The 21,508-nt window shown below is 34.0% G+C and overlaps 1 protein-coding gene across 2 annotated transcripts in view; it reads left to right on the top strand.

Moving 5' to 3' along the window:
* LOC111045127 (DNA-directed RNA polymerase II subunit RPB2) overlaps nucleotides 1-18,532 on the top strand; it is a 39,232-nt gene extending 20,700 nt beyond the window's left edge. For both annotated transcript variants that reach the window (XM_039435755.1, XM_039435758.1), the window contains 15 exons: nucleotides 2,364-2,560; nucleotides 4,705-4,824; nucleotides 5,683-5,869; nucleotides 6,828-6,942; nucleotides 7,411-7,610; nucleotides 8,591-8,826; nucleotides 9,588-9,810; nucleotides 11,234-11,478; nucleotides 12,495-12,588; nucleotides 13,272-13,394; nucleotides 14,286-14,504; nucleotides 14,910-15,017; nucleotides 16,159-16,433; nucleotides 17,835-18,030; nucleotides 18,369-18,532. In XM_039435755.1, coding sequence (XP_039291689.1) covers nucleotides 2,364-2,560; nucleotides 4,705-4,824; nucleotides 5,683-5,869; nucleotides 6,828-6,942; nucleotides 7,411-7,610; nucleotides 8,591-8,826; nucleotides 9,588-9,810; nucleotides 11,234-11,478; nucleotides 12,495-12,588; nucleotides 13,272-13,394; nucleotides 14,286-14,504; nucleotides 14,910-15,017; nucleotides 16,159-16,433; nucleotides 17,835-18,030; nucleotides 18,369-18,461 — 2,631 coding nt within the window. In that variant the 3' untranslated portion in view covers nucleotides 18,462-18,532. The remainder of the gene's footprint in view (nucleotides 1-2,363; nucleotides 2,561-4,704; nucleotides 4,825-5,682; nucleotides 5,870-6,827; nucleotides 6,943-7,410; nucleotides 7,611-8,590; nucleotides 8,827-9,587; nucleotides 9,811-11,233; nucleotides 11,479-12,494; nucleotides 12,589-13,271; nucleotides 13,395-14,285; nucleotides 14,505-14,909; nucleotides 15,018-16,158; nucleotides 16,434-17,834; nucleotides 18,031-18,368) is intronic.
* Nucleotides 18,533-21,508: the final 2,976 nt, after the last annotated feature.

Here is a 21,508-nt window from a genome sequence, read left to right as displayed (position 1 = left end):
AACCATTTTAGTTCTATACCATTCACACGTACAGTTTTTAGTATTTCCAATAATATTCTATGGTTCACACAATCAAAAATCGTTTCAGAGCATGTATCCGAGCCAGTGGACGGCATTTCGAGCAAATTCTAAAAACCCTGTATAAAAAATAAGACTCTTAAACTGAATTTAAGAAATTGGAAAACAATATTTCAAAACTCACTTGATAAATCTTATAAAAAAACCTATACTGATCAGATCGACAGAAAATCAGAATATTTTAAATGTAAACACCCATTGTGAAGTACATCATTTTAAAGGCCTTTTCAAAACAAGAAAGATGGCATCGATAAAAATGTTCTATGATAGTTGTATCCAAAATGGCGGATGATTGGAGTTTTAGTTTTTATGGAAATGAGGGGTTGTAACTCAAACATTTTAAATTGATAAAGTTCAATCAGCCGCCATTTTGGATAAAAGTATCATAGACCATTTTTATTGATGTCATCTTTCTCTTTTTGAAAAGACCTTTAAAATGATGTATCACACAATGGGTGTTTACATTCAAAATATTTGAATTACAACCTCTCATTTCCTTGAAAACTAAGACTTCAATTAGTCGCCATTTTGGATACAAGTATCATAGAACATTTTATCGATGACATCATTCTTGTTTTAAAAAGGTCTTTAAAATGATGTACTACTCAATGGGTGTTTACATTATTTAAAATTTTCGCGTTACAACCCCTAAGTCACCCCTTTATGAGTATTCCAGGCAATGAATGCTCAAAAAAGGGTATAGAGGGAAAAGTTGGGAAGACAATTTTTGACCCCGCAGTTCTGTTCAGGGTAGTAAGGAGGTAAACATATCAAAAGTCCCCACCCCTACCCCCTGTGCTAAGGGGGTGGGGGTGGTTTAAAGGTACCGATTTTTGGTTTCTCGCATAATACTTAAAAACTATGTATCTTAAGAACTTGACTGTCATATAACAAATTAAAGCTTACATAATTTTCTACAATATTCATCCTACAACTTTCTTTATATCTCCTCTAGTTTTCGAGATATCCGCTCTTGAAGGTGTGACATTTTTGAAAAAACACGTTTGCCACCAATTTTTTTCTATTTTTGGTCTTATAACTTTTCAAAAACCGATGAGAAAAATCCATGCTTACTATTATTTAGAGCATTAAATTCTCTTCAATTTGATGTATAGTTTCACACTTTTACGAATTTCCCTTTTTCAGCAGCTTTAATGTTGAGTGTGAAATCTCCATTTTTGCAACAATAGACCAATTGACAAAGGAATTTGGAGGGAATGTTTTAAACAAAATTTTTGACTTTGCAGCTTTGTTGAGACTAGTTGGGAGGAGAACATATCAAAAGTCCCCATTCCTAACTCATGTGCTAAGGGGATGAGTGTGGTTTAAAAGTTGCATTTTTCAGCGTTTTACTTCCACGCTCATATCTTGAGAACAATGCGTTCAATCGACATAACTAACTATTCAAAAAAGAAGCTTGATAAATTCTCTACACTTTTTGTTCAGTGAAATTTTGTGGTATTCCCAATAGTTCCCGAAATATCCGCTCTTGAAGGTGTAACATTGTTAAAATAACTGTTTTTTATCCAATGTTTTGCTCTTTCAGGGCTTATAACTCTACAACAATGCATCATTAAAACTGATGATTATCTTAGGTTTATAGAGCATAGAATTCTCTTTGAAATGATGTATTATTTCACTATTCCAAGTATCCCTTTCATTGTTATAGCACCTTCAATGTAGGGGGTGAAATTTTAATTGCTGCAACAAGTATCAACTCAGCGGTTTCTCAACTTCAACAGAGGTGATAAAGATGCGCACTTTTGATATATTCACCTACTAACTAGTCCAAATTAAGCTGCAAAGTCAAAAATTGTGTCACAGACACCGCCTTCAAATGTCATTGTCAAACGATCAATTGTTGATGGATAAAATTTTAAATTCAATTTAAAATTAAGTTACTATAATATGATATGGTTTTATAAGTTGGCGGAGTTAGAACAGATAACACTGTCCATTCTTGCACTTTGAGAAAGAATGAAGGCAGTAATTCTATTCTATTCCTCGTCTAATATGGTAAACATACTTCATCAGTCAACACAATAAAAACAATATCTTCACTTTGACTGATCCAAGTTTTATAAATCTGCCGGGCAGTAAGGTAATACTGGTTCTTATGGGATACCTTACACAGTTACATTTTGCCAATGTGTGCCAACTCCCATGCGAACCAATGGTTCCTATCCTTTTCTGGCCGACTGAACAGAATTCATTGAAAAGCACCCTTTTAGTGGAAACAGAACAAATCGTTGAATGTGATTTGATTGGGTGGATTTGAATTGCAGGTGAAGCCATCGCTGGACGAGGCGTTTGTGATTCAGGAGCAGAATGTTGCACTGAACTTCATCGGAACTCGCGGCGCGAAGCCCGGTGTCACCAAAGAGAAGCGAATCAAGTACGCACGTGAAATCCTGCAGAAGGAAATGTTGCCACACGTCGGTGTTTCCGACTTTTGTGAAACTAAGAAGGCTTATTTCTTGGGGTACGTGAAATTTTTCTACCAAATCTTAGCCTCTTCTAAACTTTACTTTTTACTCCTCGGCTCTACAACCCATTGAGGGTCTTGGCCTCCTGCAATATGCCTCTCCATTCGTCCCGATTTTGAGCTTTCCTTCTCCATCCTCTGATACCCATCTGCCTCAAGTCATTCTCCACGTCGTCAATCCAACGCATTCTTGGTGTTCCCCTCAGTCTTCTTCCTCCAGGATTCATTCTGTGGACTTTCTTTGCGCTCTTTGAGTCATCCATGCACTCCACATGTCCTAACCAACCTAGAAGTCTCATTTTTATTTCAACTACAATGTCTGGGTTGTTGTAGAGCTCTCGTAACTCTTGGTTAGTGCGGATCCTCCACTCTCCATCACTACAGGTGGGTCCGTAGATTTTTCGGAGGATCTTTCTTTCCCAGACATTGAGTATGGTCTCGTCCCTCTGAGTAAGTACCCAGGTTTCTGCACCATATAGTACGGCTGGTCTTATGACAGTGTTGTAAACTTGCACTTTTATCCTTCTTGAGATAAGTCGGGAATTGATAAAAGTTTTTAAAGCATAATAACATCTATTCCCAGCTGATACTTTAGCTTTGATATCTATCTCTTCTAAACTATTGTTTTTATATACTTGTGTATTTTTAATTGTTTCCAGAGAAGTGTGTATCTAGTTTCCCAAATTTAGAAAGACTGCGTTTGTAATTAACCTTGAGTATTGTATTATGATTATTAGACATGTGGCTTTTTGACTAGATTCATTATGATTCATCAAATATTTGCCATTATATAAAATACTAGCCGTCAGGCTCGCTTCGCTCGCCATATCCGTCTAGCCAGGGGGCTCTGCCCCCTGGACCCCCGACTGGATCGTCCAAGAATGAGATCAGCAGTCTCGCTTCGCTCGCCTGCATTTTTCATTTTTATCATATGTTAGGACGATCCAGTCAGGGGTCCAGACTAAACGTCTGGCTAAACGGATATGGCGAGCGAAGCGAGCCTGACGGCTAGTTATATAATATTCCCAGGAATAGCTCTGATTGAAGTAGCAGTGCCCAATCAATTTTTCCGCGATAAATGCATTTCAATCTTCAACTTTGTACCAACCTAACAAAGTCAACTCCACTTAATGCCAACCTGACAAAATTATTAATTCAGTTACCAGTTAACAACTGTTTCGAAGAGGTACTCTCTCTAGATTATAGTTCTATATTAACATATGGTATGGACATTTTTCAATTATAATTAAGAGAATAAGAAGAATATACATGCTAAAAGACGAACTTTAAACCCTTAAAAACCACCCTTAGGGTTAAAATATTGCCAAAAGATTTCTGCGCCTCTAAAGGGTCAACTGAACATACCTACCAAATTTGAACGTTTTTGTTCCGGTAGATTTTTAGTTCTGCGAGTGAGTGAGTGAGTCAGTGAGTGAGTGCCATTTCGCTTTTATATATAGATACATTTTGAATAAATATGTGATTACATCAAGCACAAGAGTATTCTCCATTGACTGTGAATGAACTCAAATAGGGTCATCAGGACCTCCACTTTTGTATCCATTTATCAAATGGATACCATAAGACACAAAAAATAGACGCAAATTCCTAAACTTCTTCTCTTTCTAATTTAGCTTAGGTTAAATTGAGATTTAACTGTTTCAACTATTCTACTGTATTGATTATACTTTTAAACTATACTATGAATAAAATGATTTGAGTGTTGCTTCTACAACTCTAGTCTGAATAAAATAAGTTGATACTTGAGCTTCGAGTCAACAAAACATCAGCGTTGCCAGATTGTGTGAAATTGAATCTTTTTCATTCAAACTCATATTCAGTGTGACAACTTAGCTTCAGGGCTTGCATGAGAAAGTCTCAGTTACACACAACTCTGCAACGCTGAAATTTGGCCGACTGGTAGCTCAACTATCAACTTATTTTATTCAGACTAGAGTTGTGAAAATGACTGGCTGCCAGTAACTTGCTATTTCTACTTCACCCGTCTTTAAAATCCGATAAACATTTTGAAGGATACAAGTCCAATAATCCAAAGCAGATTCTGCAAAGAAACATTTGTGTATTTGATAATATGTTGTGTTGCAAGACGATTGGCAGCACTGATTAGTGTTGTATTGCAGGTACATGGTACACAGACTGCTGTTGGCAGCACTGGGTCGTCGCGAGCTGGACGACCGCGATCACTACGGCAACAAGCGACTCGATCTGGCCGGACCACTGCTCGCTTTCCTTTTCAGGGGGTAAGTGTTTATTCATTCATTCATTCATTTATTTCATCATGTTCAGTTACTGTACTCTGTGCTCGAGGAAAGACACAACAAGCTCATGTACTATAGTGCCAGTTTCACTCTTCAAAGGATCAATTTAAATTTCAAACCCCGAGAAAAACAAACAATTTGCTCGTATTATTAATTTATTACAGGGTTTCTTTTTACAGGTTTTACTGTACTCAGGAAATGCAAAACAAACTGATGCCCTATAATAGTTCACTCTTCAAAATGTCAATTTGAATTTCAAATCCCTAGACGAACAAACAATTTGCATTAATGATTTTATAATACGTTGAATTTACAAAAAAATATTGAACTGATTCACTTTACAGAACTAGTTCATGAACTACAAAATTATCTTTTAGATAGTTGTGAAATGGAGCAATATGTTGAATAATAATATTGTACGTACAGTATAATTCAATTTTGAAGAAATATTCTTTGTGGTTCAATAATAAAATGATACACTCAATGTACAAAAATCAGGACTAGAAGAGTATTATATATTTCAACTTTTCCATTTCTTTCTCTTGTCATCATTCCTTACCAGTAACATCAACGGGAAACATTAGACCAACACTGTCTGAAGTGATGCTTACTATAGATATTTTTATGAATTGATTTTTCAACCTCACAGTTGAACATCACACCTCATAATTTATAAAAAAATGATAACCTCATTTATTACCATTTGGAGGCTATAGTATGACTTCCGACAGCAACCAATCCAACTTTACCATAATTATCAAAATCTTGCATACCAACAGCGTGAATATCTTGCAGAACAAATCTTTGTAACATAGCCAACGAAACGTTTTTAATTTTCAGTTTATTCAAGAACCTGATGAAGGAAGTAAGAATGTATGCACAGAAGTTCATCGACAGAGGAAAAGACTTCAACCTGGAGCTTGCTATAAAGACGAAGATAATCACGGATGGGCTGAGGTATTCGTTGGCCACTGGAAACTGGGGCGACCAGAAGAAGGCTCATCAGGCTCGTGCTGGAGTATCTCAGGTCATTTATTGATTACACTAGTTAATATCACAATGCATTACAATTCATAACCTTAACCTTTGGACAACATTAATATTGTATCGAAATTTTTGGAGAAGAAAAAATACAGGCTCAGCCTAGTTTTTTCTCCAATGTCATAATTATATTATGGTTAAAGTGTTTTGTACAATAAATGAATAAATAAATAAATATGGGGAGATTACTCAAAATGTGATTGGCTTTAATAAATTAATATTGATTAATTAGTTCATGAGAAATGTTATACAATGATAGAGAGGACAACAGGTTTAGAGCAAAACTATTTCTTAAACTTCAATAAATAGTAATGTGATCGAAAAAAATTGTCTTCACTTTCACCAATAAAGGCAATTGTTTAATTTTGTCCTGAATTTTCCAAAATAATAATTGGAATTTTCCAATAAAATACGTTTGTTTCAACTTTTATCAAAAATTCCATTCTTTGTGTTTTACATAATTATTAAAAATGCCATAAATTGAGGATTTAAGAATTTAAAGTGCGAGTGAATAAAAAGGAACTGAATAAAAACAGTATTTCACGTATAACTATCATATACTAGAACATTTTGAAGTAAAGTATTTGTAAAATCCCGCCAATTATTGGCTAATCCAAAAATTAAACGGCTTTAGTAACAGTCCTAATTTACTATTTATAGTCAGAACTTGCTTCATATTAGATGAATATTTAGAGTACACTTCTAAGGACCTCTACTTATCTTATTTAATTTTGTTTTTACTTTTTTTGCTCTTTCTAGGTCTTTCTTGAATACTTCGACGAGAAATCTGCTTGAATATTTTTCAGTGATTTTGTGTTTCATACTAACGAAGATATTCAATTATTTTAATGCTTCGTTTTATTCTATATAGGTTTTTATGTGAAATATTTCATTTAAAATTCTATTCATAATATAAATATTGGTGTCTATTGATGGTGTTGCAGGTGTTGAATAGATTGACGTTCGCGTCAACCCTGTCGCATTTGAGACGAGTGAACTCCCCCATCGGAAGAGATGGTAAACTAGCAAAGCCTCGTCAACTTCACAATACTCTATGGGGTGCGTATTCTTCATCTACTTCAATTAATCTGGAACATATAGTTGTTTGATCTTACTGTTTATTAAATATTTTAATGAGTATACATGAAAAACCAATATTTACTTTCATAGCATTTTAAATTATTGAGCATACGTTAAAAAACAACATTTTTGAGAATAAATTTACTAGCAAAAGTTTTCATTTGAAATTACTATAAATAGCCTGTCACAAGCTGAGCTTTTGAGCTCAAAAGGCCTGCCAATGATACATTCAATTATACTTAGAAGTAATTTTGATGAGCCAAGTTTTACAAATGGATGTGCTTCAGATCTAAAGCCTTACAGTTGGTGACTCTGTTCTTATACTAAAAAATTCAGATCTGCTCAAGCTTAGTAGATAAACCTTACTTCAAATTACGCCATGACTGTGTTCCCAGCTTCTTCTAAGATTTCGAATCGAAACTAACTGTATTAATTATCATGTTTCAGGTATGATATGCCCCGCTGAAACCCCCGAAGGAGCGGCTGTAGGACTTGTCAAGAATCTGGCGCTCATGGCGTACATCTCTGTTGGATCGCAACCCTCCCCCATCCTCGAGTTCTTGGAAGAGTGGAGCATGGAAAATCTGGAAGAAATTGCACCGTCAGCCATAGCAGATGCCACTAAAATATTTGTCAACGGTTGTTGGGTGAGTGTATTGTAGTCTACTGCTCAGTATTCATCATAATGCTCGATGATGTTTTTATTCCAAAAATTATTATCTATGTTACATTTTGACGTTGAGTGGTAGAGAAGACTTAAAAGTCCTAACTCCGCCTAATAAAGAATTTTTTCATTTTCATTTCATTTCATTTTCATCATAATGTTCAATGTTTCTGGAGAAACATTCTTAACTCAATATTAATTATTGGGAAAGGAACAACATGCTTAAATCTTAAAACTGTTTATTTCCCAAATTTTGATAGAAAAGTCCAAAAATAGTTTATGTTTATCACTTTATAATTTCTGTATTGTTTAATATTTATGTCAATTCAATGCAAATGTTTAATGGGATTCCGGGAGAGTTACAGTTTTGGTCGGGCCCTTGGTCTTTGTCTCCTAATCTATTTCTATAATAGATGAATACATTTCATGTTTTCAAATTCATTTTTCATTTATAATTTACAATAATATACCAATACGAACTGCTATTATTATGAGAGAGATTATTATGTTAGGTGTATGTAGTGAACACTATATTGGTTATTTTTCTTTTTCATACCTCTAGTGAATTTTATCCAATTTCTAGTTTTGATTTATTTCTTTCAGACTAAAATTTCACCTAATACTAAGAACGACTTTTGATCGCCCCACTTGTATTTTATTCTATTTCTCATTTATGACCAAATTGAAATATTTTCCAGAGAAAATAGAACATGCACAAAGGCCGCGACCTCTGTTTTGATTCAAACCGAAACATTGATCTGATATTAAGGATACATGGTCTTTCATCATGTTTGCAAATACTTAAATGAATGAATTTGGATAAATTAATTTTCATTTAACTTCCCGGGTTGTGTGAATTTTTCCTTCCTAAACAAAAAAAAAAAAAACAATCGCATAATTGTCTGGTAATGAACTCTTCTTCCAAAAAATGTGATTAGTGAAATGAGTATTTTTGTTTGTTAGGTTGGTATTCACAGAGATCCTGAACAGTTGATGGGAACACTGCGCAAACTGAGACGTCAGATGGACATCATTGTGAGTGAGGTGTCGATCATCAGAGACATTCGCGACAGAGAAATCAGAATCTACACCGACGCCGGACGAATTTGTCGGCCGCTGCTGATCGTTGAGAACGGTCAACTGCTTCTCAAGAAGAAGCACATCGAAAATCTCAAAGAAAAGGACTACAATAATTATGGGTAAGAATTATTCAAATCACATTTATCGTCAAAATGTTTATAATGAAATGAATATGAGTCGCAATAGGGAATCATTCATCATTTTGAAGATTTGTTTATTATAAATTACAAAATTGTATGATTAATTTGTACAATTTTACTTATTTAAAAAATGACAATTGTGTAGCAATATAGAAGTTGTAAATTTATCTTATTGTAATATTAGAAGATGACCATGTAATCCTTTATTTTATAAGACAATATTATGACTATTAAACCCAATAAGACACATCTTTACCATGAATATTCTGTTAAGACTAATTTTTCCCTGATCACTCGTGGTTCGTCTTATTGAGGTTCAACTTTAATGAAAACTTCATTTTTAGACTTTTATTCCAACACATATCTTGACTTGATTGGGAGAGAAACAGAAAGGCGATTCTTGTATGATTTCTCTCTCAAATTTAGATTAAATTACGGAGTCTGAAATATGGTTAGGTCTCCGATTTCTCACAATTAACAAAGCTTCCAGTCTAAAATATGTCAATTTAATTTATTCATATATTTCCTCTTCAAAACATTGTTTTTTAATATATTAAAAAATTTAGTATATTCTAAAACATATATTCGATGACATAGATCTAATAAAAATATAATATCACACTATTTTCATAATTCGTGACAAAATTGGAGAATATTAAGTTATTTCAAAATATTGAAAGCCTGAAAGTAAACATGTAATATGTTAGTTAGTAGAAGCATGATTGTTATGATTGTTGTAGTTGGCAAGTGCTTGTGTCAAGTGGTGTGGTGGAGTACATTGACACCCTGGAGGAGGAGACGACCATGATAGCGATGTCGCCGGATGACCTGCGTCAGGACAAGGAGTATGCCTACTGTACCACCTACACGCACTGCGAGATCCACCCGGCCATGATACTCGGTGTGTGCGCCTCTATTATTCCCTTCCCCGATCACAACCAAAGTCCCAGGAACACCTATCAGGTAAATTTCGGTCAATTCATTGCACTTTTTTACGACATGAGCTGCATGAGCTTTATCTCTCTTTCCTACCTGGCATGTTGGCATATTCACGCGATAATATAAACAGAAGTAGAAATAATTCACTGCCGGAAAAAGACAAAATACATTACATCAGTTTAAACATTACACTTCTTCAACTATAAGACTAAATAAACTATCTTACTAATGTCGCTAAATAATAAAAAATAAGTTCTGTGTAAAAATAAGCTAACTTTATGACATTGGAAAATGTACTCTATATCTAAGAATAGCTGAAATGGAGTTATTTTTTAAAATATAATATAAATACTGTATCTCTGAAGCTGATATTTTGATATGTTTTCAGTCTGATGAACAGTACCTTGACAATTTATCTTCAAAATGTCAATAATTTACCTGCTATCAATATTATGAAATATTCTGATTCAAATATGTCTACATTAGGCGCTCAAATATAAAAAGTAATAACATAGAGAAATGATAGCATAAGAAGATATCCCATGGTATAGGGCGTTTCAGTTCCAAATTACACTGTTAACTCAAGCCGGTAGTTCTAATAGTTATTTCTCGTGAAGCTATGTGACGCTGGTAGTATCTCATACCATCCGTTCTTACACTCTCACCATGCCAAAACAGTAATAATTGAAATTAACACTTTGCACAGAGATGTTGTGGAATTTCTCCATATTAAGGTGAAATAAAAAGATGTTGTCAATTCCACAAAGTTTTTATTTGAGTCCAAACTAGTTTCGATGCACTTGGCATCATCATCAGTGGCAGTATACCAGTAGACCAGTGGCAGAGTCTATGATGCCAAGTGCATCGAAACTAGTTTGGACTCAAATAAAAACTTTGTGGAATTGACAACATCTTTTTATTTGACCTTAGTAATAATTGACAGTAATCGGCTGGAACATAAACGACCTTCTCATGCTATCTTTTCTCTATGCTAATAATAATAAAGAAGACATCCATATTTCATTTCCGTAACTTGATAGTATTGTAAAAATTTCACTTGTAAAATGTTAGAATCGGAAACATTTGAAGAATTTCACTAGTAAAATGCTCATTTGAAGACAAAGCACATAAGAAAAATAAAAAAAAATGAAAGAAATCTGTTCAATTTTAATAATTTTATAGCACTTTGTATTAAAATTGAAAAACGACACCAGTCTAAAAGCCTCCTGTACAATCTTAATTCTATAAAGAATTAAGGTTTGCAGGGGGCTTTGGAAGACCTTTTACTGGTGACATTAGTCAAAGTTTTTCAATTTGGATACAGTACCCAATTGACAGAATTGAAGAATTGGTTTGATTGAAGTGCTTCATCATTTTATGTTTTCTGACTATAAACTTGAGAAAAAACCAACTCATATTGCATTGATTGAATGCATGTTGTGTGTAGAGCGCTATGGGGAAACAGGCGATGGGCGTGTACATCACCAACTTCCACGTGCGAATGGACACGCTGGCTCACGTGCTGTTCTACCCGCACAAGCCACTGGTCACCACTCGCTCCATGGAGTACCTGCGCTTCAGGGAGCTTCCTGCCGGCATCAACTCTGTGGTCGCCATCGCCTGCTACACCGGATACAACCAGGAGGACAGTGTCATTCTCAACGCCTCCGCTGTCGAGCGCGGATTCTTCAGGTACCAACAATATTATTTATTCATCTATTTCTATTCATTTATTTATTTATTGGATAGAGTAAACAATACAATAGTCAGAAAAGAAAAAGCAGGCTATTGTACAAAACTTCTTCTATCCATTATGTGAAACTAGTTTTATATTAATTTAGAAGAAATTTAAAAAAGTAATAAATAGAAAAATAAAATGTAATTATTCTAAACAAATAGAGAAAAATAGTTCCTACTTATGATCAGTAATTAGAGCAATGAATTCATGATTTCCCATTTTGTGTTTAATGTTATGATAGATCTTCAAATAGGCTTTCCAATTAATACTACTAGAACATCCATGCTCTCATGATTCTTGTGAAATCTTCAAGGGATATTTTTTCCTGTCATTATTGTGTATAGTATTGAATAGTCTTGAGCTCAAATACAGAAAAGATTCACTAAATATAGAAAAAATAGCTTTTTTCCAAGCTAATGGTAATGTATTATACAGTCCTTTTTTCTTCAGAAAAGTAATGTCTTTAATAATCTTCATTACAGCTTCGAAAAATTAAGTTCTGAAAAAACTTTGAATGCCGAAGTGGTAGAATGCGTGAACAGTGAGAAAGAAAACTACATATATGTTTTTTGTGTATGTTTTTTTTAGATAATATTAACCTTTTTTAGTGTTTTTGCAATCTATCAAGTAGACTGAAATGCACTTCAAACGAGGTAAGGGTGATAGTATAGTATAGGATGCCCAAAAGGGCATCCAACTACATCTCACTTGAACCTCTCTTGTAGCCAACCGTGTACTTTTTTATGTGAAATACACTTCTACCCTTTTGGATCCAGTACTTTAGAACCACTGGAAATAGTAGGTTTTCGTTTATTACTTTTATTAGTTAGGTTTTAGTTTATGTTGGATAGAAAACAAATTTCCGGTCCATCGACTGTGACGAAGCCCTAACAAACTGAAAATAATGAATTCTTAATCGTACGAATTCTTAATACGTTCACTGTATAATAGATTGATTGTTCTTTTGCAGATCGGTTTTCTTCCGATCTTACAAAGATGCAGAATCGAAGCGTATTGGAGACCAAGAGGAGCAATTCGAGAAGCCCACCAGACAGACGTGTCAGGTCAGAACCCTTACGATTTTATTTACATCGAAGTTCAAAAACATTTTAAAAAATTACCTCTTACTGGAGATTCCAACCGATGACCTACTGATTTTTAAGCCACGTAGTTATCCTGCGATGTTAATTCTTGATGATTCGTTATTATAAATTTTCAGATAGCTAGGTTAGGCTAGGCTGTAGATAGAGTGGTCAATTTAAATGAATTTAATCACGTAAAAATAACTTTGCAGAATATCATGTTTTTTATGATTTCATGATTTTAATTCCATTTAAAAGTACCTGACAAGTAGTAAAAAGATTCCCACATAATGTATTTTAATTTCTTTCAATTTTTGACCTAATTAAAATAATATTCTTTGGAAATATACTCATCTCTGTTTTGGCGTAAACCGCATGTAAATTTCCTGATATTACGGCTAAAGTGACTATTATTAGTCTCGGTTGAGTCCTTAAATATATAAGAATTAAGATTATTCAGTGTTGCAGTCTTCAACTTGGTTTGTGTAATGGCTCATTTTCTGGTGCTTTTGTGAGAATCACGTCCTTCTGACAGCATTTCTTAAAAATAACTTGAATCTTCCCATTCAACCAGTACTGACAGTTCTACGTGAATCTCACTTCAGTCATTTTTGGTCTGATAATTGGGCATGAATCAACTGCTTATTTGCTTATTTCACTTGCAGGGAATGAGGAATGCCATTTATGACAAATTGGACGATGATGGCATCATTGCTCCCGGTCTGAGAGTGTCTGGTGACGATGTGGTTATTGGCAAAACCATAACACTGCCCGATAATGATGACGAGGTCTGTTACCAAGATTTATTTTGGTTTTTTATATTCTTTTATTTTTTTATAAGTTTTGGAATTTTGAATTCTCAATTTGTTTTATTTTTACTTTTTTCATAAGTTTTGAAATCTTTGTAAGTTTCATTTTTTAATTGATGGTATTTTTGTTGTTTGTATTATTTATTATTGCATAAGTTCGTATTATTTTTATCATTATTTTCTTTTTTCATTTGTATCTGTACAATTTATATTGTTAAGAAGACATATTTGGGGGAAACCCGTTGTCTCCCTTGTGAATAAATAAATAAATGAACTATTGATTGCGTGCAATAACGCATGCAATATAATAACTTAAATAATATAGCATTGTCTCTCGAACTTTCTCTGCTTTGAACTCGGGCTGTCCTGTTGACAGTATGTCTTGTAGGAGATTAGCTTTTGATGTTAAATTTTTGATACACCAACCCCAATAACTATCAGCCGTTTTCACACCGATATCTCGCCGGCACGACATACAGAAAGGATTTATTCTGATGAACAGTATAAGACGAGGCTGCGGTTTATAACTGTGCGAGGTCTACTGTTCACAGAACTACTAGTTTAAAGTAATCATTTGATCTTGTGATTCAAACTGTTCATTATAGTGGAATTGACATTATCAATCTATCTCAATTATGAAGAGGTCCCACTTCAACATTTGCTCTAATAATAAAAACATGATTTTTGAAATGATTAGCTGCCGTTTTGAGTGATTGGATCAAATGAAATAAAGATTCTACTAGTTATATTTTTTTAAACAAGCTCTAAACATTCCTTCTTTCTCTACATTTTGCATCAGTTTATTCCCCACAAGTAATACTAAAATCTTACTTTTATAACTTGTTGGACTAAAATCTCAATTTTTCACAGCTGGAAGGTACAACAAAGAGGTTCACGAAGAGAGATGCCAGTACTTTCCTGCGTAACAGTGAGACGGGAATCGTCGACCAAGTCATGTTAACCTTGAACTCTGAGGGTTACAAGTTCTGCAAAATTCGAGTCAGGTCTGTGCGTATCCCGCAGATTGGCGATAAGTTCGCTTCCCGACATGGCCAAAAAGGAACGTGTGGAATACAGTATCGTCAAGAGGTATTCATTTTAAAAATATCTCTATTTCTTCTTTCAATCATTATTTGAAATACATACTGTATTTAGAACAGCTCAGACTACTCAATAAATAGCCATGACATAATTTATACTGTTGTAAAAATAGTGAAACATAAAATATGACAAACTCAATATTTCAATTATATTTTTTGTGCTCTTTCAGGACATGCATTTCACCTTTCACTGTTCTATTGATAACATTTATAATAATTGTATTTGAGTTATAGGTTTTTTACTAGTGGATACGTGATCAGTCAATTTCCCAGAATATTCATTGATGTTCTACTTACTAAGTACTAAGTTATGTATTTTTTCATAAGGGGGAAATATATTAATTTAATCATTTTGTCAATTCAATATTTCTTTTGAATTGACCGTTTTTTGCAGGACATGCCTTTTACAAGCGAGGGAATCGCACCGGATATTATTATCAATCCTCACGCTATCCCATCTCGTATGACAATTGGCCATTTAATTGAATGTCTCCAAGGAAAGGTATCAAGTATATCATGCATCTTTCATTTCAATTTATAGATAATTTTTTCTGCTTAACCAAGTTCAATGTCCTCCATTGGAAGCTATGCGGTTCTCTAGTTTCACATATCATTTCGCAGCATATTGACTGGTATTCCTCCAATTTTGTTTTAATGAATATAATAAATAATAATGCATGAATTTATGCATCATAATCACAAGATGGAAGATTCATTTGAAATTGTAGTTGACCAACTGCTGGAATATAATAATTAATTCGAATATCAACAAAGCTATATAAATAGAATTACTGCAAATATTAACCGCAAAGCTAAATAGGAGAAGGAAATTCGTTGAGTGAAACTGTCCAAAAGGTGAGGTATTGGGGACAGTTTCACTCAACGAATTTCCTTCTCCTATTTAGCTTTGCGGTTAATATTTGCAGTAATTCTATTTATATAGCTTTGTTGATATTCGAATTAATTATTATTATTATCATAATCACAGCTTGATTAATTCCTAATAATAATTATTAATTTATGAAAACATTAAATTCATCGATAAATTAATGAAAGTTCAATGTTATTGAACTGTTTATTGTAGGCTCTTATTGAATCATAACAATTTGCAAGATATATTATTGAAAAGGAACAGTTTTTGTTAAGCTTGTTTGTTTTGAGGTGATATAATGATAATGAATGTATAGGGTGACTAATTCACTCAAAATTTGTTTGTATATTTGTTAGGTTTTTCATATTGTTACAATTGAAGTCATACAGCAGCAGGGAAAGTAGTGTGAGGCCCGTTTGAATCCTGTTAAATTTTAATCATGATTAAATGCCACGAGAACCAATCGGAGAAGGCTTTTTTAAAAAGAAGGCTTCTCTGATTGGTTCTCGTGACATTTAATCACGGTTAAAATTTAACAGTTTTTTGTGCAACCAGGCGTGAATGTTGTAATGAAGTTATTTTGTAGTTTGATTGGCTTTAAGTTTAGTTGATCTGTTTGGAATTGAAGTGAAGGCAAAGATAGTTGTGTGAGTGTTGTAATTTTTTCCTTTGAATGAATCAACCTCAAGTACCTCGAGTCTTTAATAATCGAGTCAAAATATCGTAGCCTGTTAACACGATTCCATTCTATGCATAGTGTGTTTGTGTTTAGGTGTCGTCGAACAAGGGCGAGATAGGTGACGCGACGCCGTTCAACGACGCCGTCAACGTGCAGAAGATCTCGACGCTGCTGCAGGAGTATGGCTACCAGCTGCGAGGCAACGAGGTGATGTACAACGGCCACACCGGGCGCAAGATCAACGCGCAGATCTTCATCGGTCCCACCTACTACCAGCGCCTCAAGCACATGGTCGACGACAAGATTCACTCAAGAGCGCGCGGCCCTGTACAGATACTCGTGCGACAGCCTATGGAGGGCAGAGCTAGGTACATGATACATTCTATTATCCACCACTTACTCTCATATTCTCAGTTTTACACTCTACTTCAATTCACGCACACAATTAACCTCCTAATTTTACATCTACTGATTCTAACAAATTCGGATTTTAACCAAATCAAAATTACTGATTACCGAAAAACTTTCCAATTTCTCCCTCTGGATGGGAAACAGACCCATTCAGAGGACCGAGGCTCGCACACCGTTACAAGTTTTTGCGTTTACGTCTCAATTCGAACTGCGGCCTTTTCACTGAAAATAATTCCCCATCCACGAGCGTTGAGCCGAAATTCCAGTGGAAAAGCCAGCCGAAATTCCAGTGGAAAAGCCAAAGCTTCATAAAGGTCAATGCTCGTACAATTTTCAAATACAGTAGCTTTTTCTACATGAAATTGAAACTGTATTTGAAAAATGCACGAACATTGCTTTAATTTTGACAACTAAGCAACAAGTTAGCAAATTCAAACAATACATAGTCAATTCCCACACTAAAACTCAAGGTTCAACATAAAGTAAAAATCAAAGTTCATTCAGTTCAATAACCTGCAAAAGAATATAAGATGCACAAAAAATCAACTACAATAATACCCACTCAATATCACACTATTACATCTGTTTGGTATAAACGTAGACGTAGAGTACCTTAGGGTGTGATCACATTGAATGCGTATACGTCAGATCATGTATGACGAAAGTGCCATTGAAACACGTTGTGACTTGCGTGTAGCTGCTCACACTGGACGCAACCAGCAAGTGCACACTTTCAGTGTGAGTGTTCCTAAAGCATATTCCAGATTTTTTTATCATCTGCATAACCAAGTTATGCATAACCAAGCTTGCACTTGCACATATACGCATCTAATGTGATCACACATTTATGGGCTTGTTGTGTGGAAGGGATCGTCTGCAAGAAATCTCATGAGTCTTCACACTTAAGAAGAAGGCTGTTATAATCCTTGCAAATCTTCAACAGCAAGAGACATGTCGAGAGGCTTTCCAAGAAGCTGCAAATTATGACTTTTTATATCATCATTTCATTTGAATTATGTTGATAAAATGTTGAGATTGAGACTTGTATCAATGTCGTATCAACTTGTATCAACCGTTCTTCAATGAACTTGATGTAGACGTTACAGAAATGACCATCACTTGTTTCAAAACAAACATGAAAGATCCACTCTTAGAAAAGTGACTGCTAAGTAGAAGAATTTTTTGTAAGTCAATGCTGCCTGTGACATTGTTACTGCTATTATTGCGTGTGTTTTCAACATATAGTATTATTTCAGCTATATATGGCTCTGTAGTGTACCAAGTTTATGTTTGTGTTATGAGATTGACGTAGTTGTATCATGATCATGTTTTTGACTGAATGATTGATTGGTTTGCAGGGACGGTGGATTACGTTTTGGAGAGATGGAGCGAGATTGCCAGATAGCCCACGGCGCTGCCCAGTTCCTCAGAGAGAGATTGTTCGAAGTGTCCGATCCTTACCGAATTCATGTTTGCAATTTTTGTGGTTTGATTGCTATTGCCAACCTGCGCAATAATACCTTTGAATGCAAGGGCTGCAAGAATAAGACTCAGGTAAGATGACGTAATCACTAGAAACATTGAGCTTTTAAGAAAAGTTTACTACTTACATTTTTCAAAGTTTTTCGATTTGAATACTTGATAGCTACCGAAATTAACTCCTTAGGAAAACGTTTCTATTATAACGTTTTCCATTGAACTGCAAGAAAATAGAATTTAAAGAGCAAGTAACCTTCCAAAAATTGAAAATATTTGAAATTTATTCCTTGATGAACTAAACAGCTTAGTCATTTACTACATTAATATGAAGAATGATGGTAATTAAAGTTTTTAAATCAATGCATACATTATTTCTGTTTATATTTCTGTCTAAATGCTATAATTTATTTCAGATATCGCAAGTCCGACTTCCTTATGCAGCGAAGCTTCTATTCCAAGAGCTAATGGCAATGAACATAGCGCCCCGAATGATGACTGTCGTTTAATTTTAATTTTGAGTATTATTCTCTTGAATTAGGTTATTTCTATTTTACAATAAAACAATATTTCAAGAACAGATTTCTATTCTTATTGGATCGATCCAATGCACCCATCGTTATTATGTTTTCTATGTACCTTTCAAAGGTTGTTTGATATTTTTAATTCTATAACAATATTTTTGACTCCATATTTTTATTCTCATGATTGAAAAATTCATTTTATAAATAAATTAAAAACGATGGGAAAGTAACAAAATACACTTGGTATTTATTATACTAGAACATAAGTATTCAACTTGAATGTATGTAATTGTTGTTTACAGGCTAATGGTTCATATAATTGGAAAATCTAAATTTTCATTTTCTAGTAAATTTAATGTCAATCAACAGTCTAGAAATAGAGACTGATACAGGATTGAGCTCAAGTTGCCGAGTATCGTATTCTCTATTATGAGCTCAGTTGGCACACGTTTATCTGGAACTTCTTCCTCTTAAACTAATTATGCAACAGTTTGTTCTTAACTAACATTCGTGAAAAACAAAATATCACAGAAGAAGGTAAATTGTGTTTGTCGATATTCACTTTCAAATTATCAATCAATTTGAAAAATGATTTCGACAAACACAATCAAATTATACTTCTTCAATTGTCATCAATGAACTTTTGTATCGGGTAGACATTGGTAGGATTACTACCCTTATCGAGTTTGTTAACAAAGACCAATTTGAGAAAAGAAAATTGAAATGCATTTGAAAAAATAAGGCAATAAGCACTCTCATTGCCCTGCCATCAAATTATAAGAGAGAAATGAATTATTATGAATTCATATGAGCTGATAATTGTACAGCAGAGATTTTTTCCTTATTCATTTAGGATGAAATTACAATGTGACGAAATAGTAAAACAAACATTCGCAAGAAACTTGAATTCGTCAATTTGAATAACATACTTACCCGAAACTCAGCAATTATACTGAATTTCAAAAAAGTGGAATTATGAAGCTGAATTTTTGTGGTCTAAAACAAGAACGTAACCGTTGATAAATATTTTAATCATAGGCTTATCATTAGTTTTTATTATAACGTCATAAAAATAACTAAATTTCATAATTTTACATGGGTGACAAATGACAATCATAAAAAACATGTCTGTAAAGTTGGACTGGTGTGTATGGCATGTTATACCTCCATGGCTTGCCTGAAGTCCTCGTTGTTGTACATTTATTTCTTGGATGCGGCCATCATGTTGAGCAAATCGATTTCGTATATTAAAATGTCAATCCTGGTGCCGGCTGACATGATAGTGTCATAAACCATGGGCTTTGACAGCTCCTCAAGCACATCAAAATTGAAATGTATTTTCCTTTATAATAATTAATAATAAAATCTGGATCACCAGAAAGCCAATTTTGGCTGACTGAATAAAAAATCGCTGAGCTTCAGAGTGGCGAACTTTCCAGTCTCTCTCTCTCCACCAGCTAGCATTATTTTCATATGAGATTTTCCCACTTTTTCCATTTTTCGAGCACAGTCGTGTTAGTGCTAGTTTTCGTGTTTGCCAAGCCGACCAAGGATGTGGTATCGTTAAAAATAATTTTATTTTTATTTATTCAAAATCAATATTCTAATACTTCATTTTCAAATTCAATTATATTAAATCCTGATGCTTATTTAATCACTACAATAAATGTAAAACGTTAAGAAAAATCCACTTTTTCCTTGAATAAATTGAAAAAAATGTAAATCATCAAATTAACTTTATTAACATAAAACAAATTAATAAAATAAATAGAAAATAATTCAACATAATTACTGTTTTATTTTCAATAATTTTAGTATCACTTCTATCAACAGTTTTTTAAATTAATAAATGATGTATCTCTTTCAAATCCTTGTCAAATTTATAATGAAGCCTGAGCACCTTAATTTAAAAAATATTTTTCTTTGCAGCGAATAGTTTTGCTCTACCATTTAAGCGAGGCATCTCCAGTTATTTGTTATATTTTGTTCCCGTCTGGGAAGTGGTGGTGCCCCCAATTGTTAATGTCAAAATCGAACCAAATACAAAATTACAAATGATGGAGAGATTTATTTCCAATAGAAATAAAACTATTTCGTCAAAAATGGTGAAAGCGCCCATTTTTATTTCTAAATAAAATTAATAATACCATACGTCACAATAGGGTCGCCCTCACCCTTGAACCAGCTAGGGACCTCCGCGTCTAAGTATTTCGCTGGGGTAATTTCAAAATAGACCGCAGAAACTATCACACATTTATTCAATATTTAAGTGATTTTTCAAGAAGAAGATATAATGTTTGTAACTAGTTAACTTCAATTATGTGTAGGATATGCTTAATAATTTTGAGTTCAAGGTGAACATCTTTTTTCAATTGCTGGCTCAATGTCGTCATAATCGTTCGCTAAATTGCCAGATCGTTTTCAACAATGTAGACATATATAATTTATTAATAAAATATTCAATCTCAATTATGAAAGCTTATTATTAAATCTTTGAAAAATATATTTTTTAGCGAATGAATATAATTTATCACACTGCGATGTGACCATTTGTGGATGCTCGGCGCGCTGGTTACTTGCCTGACAAGCGAAGGCCAGTGAAGGCGAATGCTGGCTAACCAACCATCCACACTATCGCAATATTCGTCATTTGTACGGATTGTGTGGATGCGGCATAATCCCTCTGCTAAAACTGTGGATATTGACAATATAATTATTGTTGCTAAATAATGACTTCACCCCCGAGGCTGAAGCCGCTATAACAATACGGGTATTGAAGGACTGCAAGAAATATCGGGAAATTAAAGAGAATTTAATGCTCTTTCGAATTTAATTATATAGCTTAGTACGGTATTAATTTTTCAATGTATTGTTAGAGAGTTATAAGCCCTGAATGTTAAACGTTGAATGAAAACCAGTGTTTTAAAAATTTTACATTTTCAAGAGCATATATCGCGAAAACTCTTGAAGACATCATAAAACTCAACTAGACTAGCTTGTAGAAAAGTTATCAACTCTCATTGACGAATATA

Source organism: Nilaparvata lugens, chromosome 1 (genome assembly GCF_014356525.2).
Source record: "Nilaparvata lugens isolate BPH chromosome 1, ASM1435652v1, whole genome shotgun sequence".
Taxonomy (NCBI): domain Eukaryota; kingdom Metazoa; phylum Arthropoda; class Insecta; order Hemiptera; family Delphacidae; genus Nilaparvata; species Nilaparvata lugens.
The sequence above is the reverse complement of the archived record's forward strand: the minus strand, read 5'-3'. Positions and strand labels throughout refer to the sequence as shown.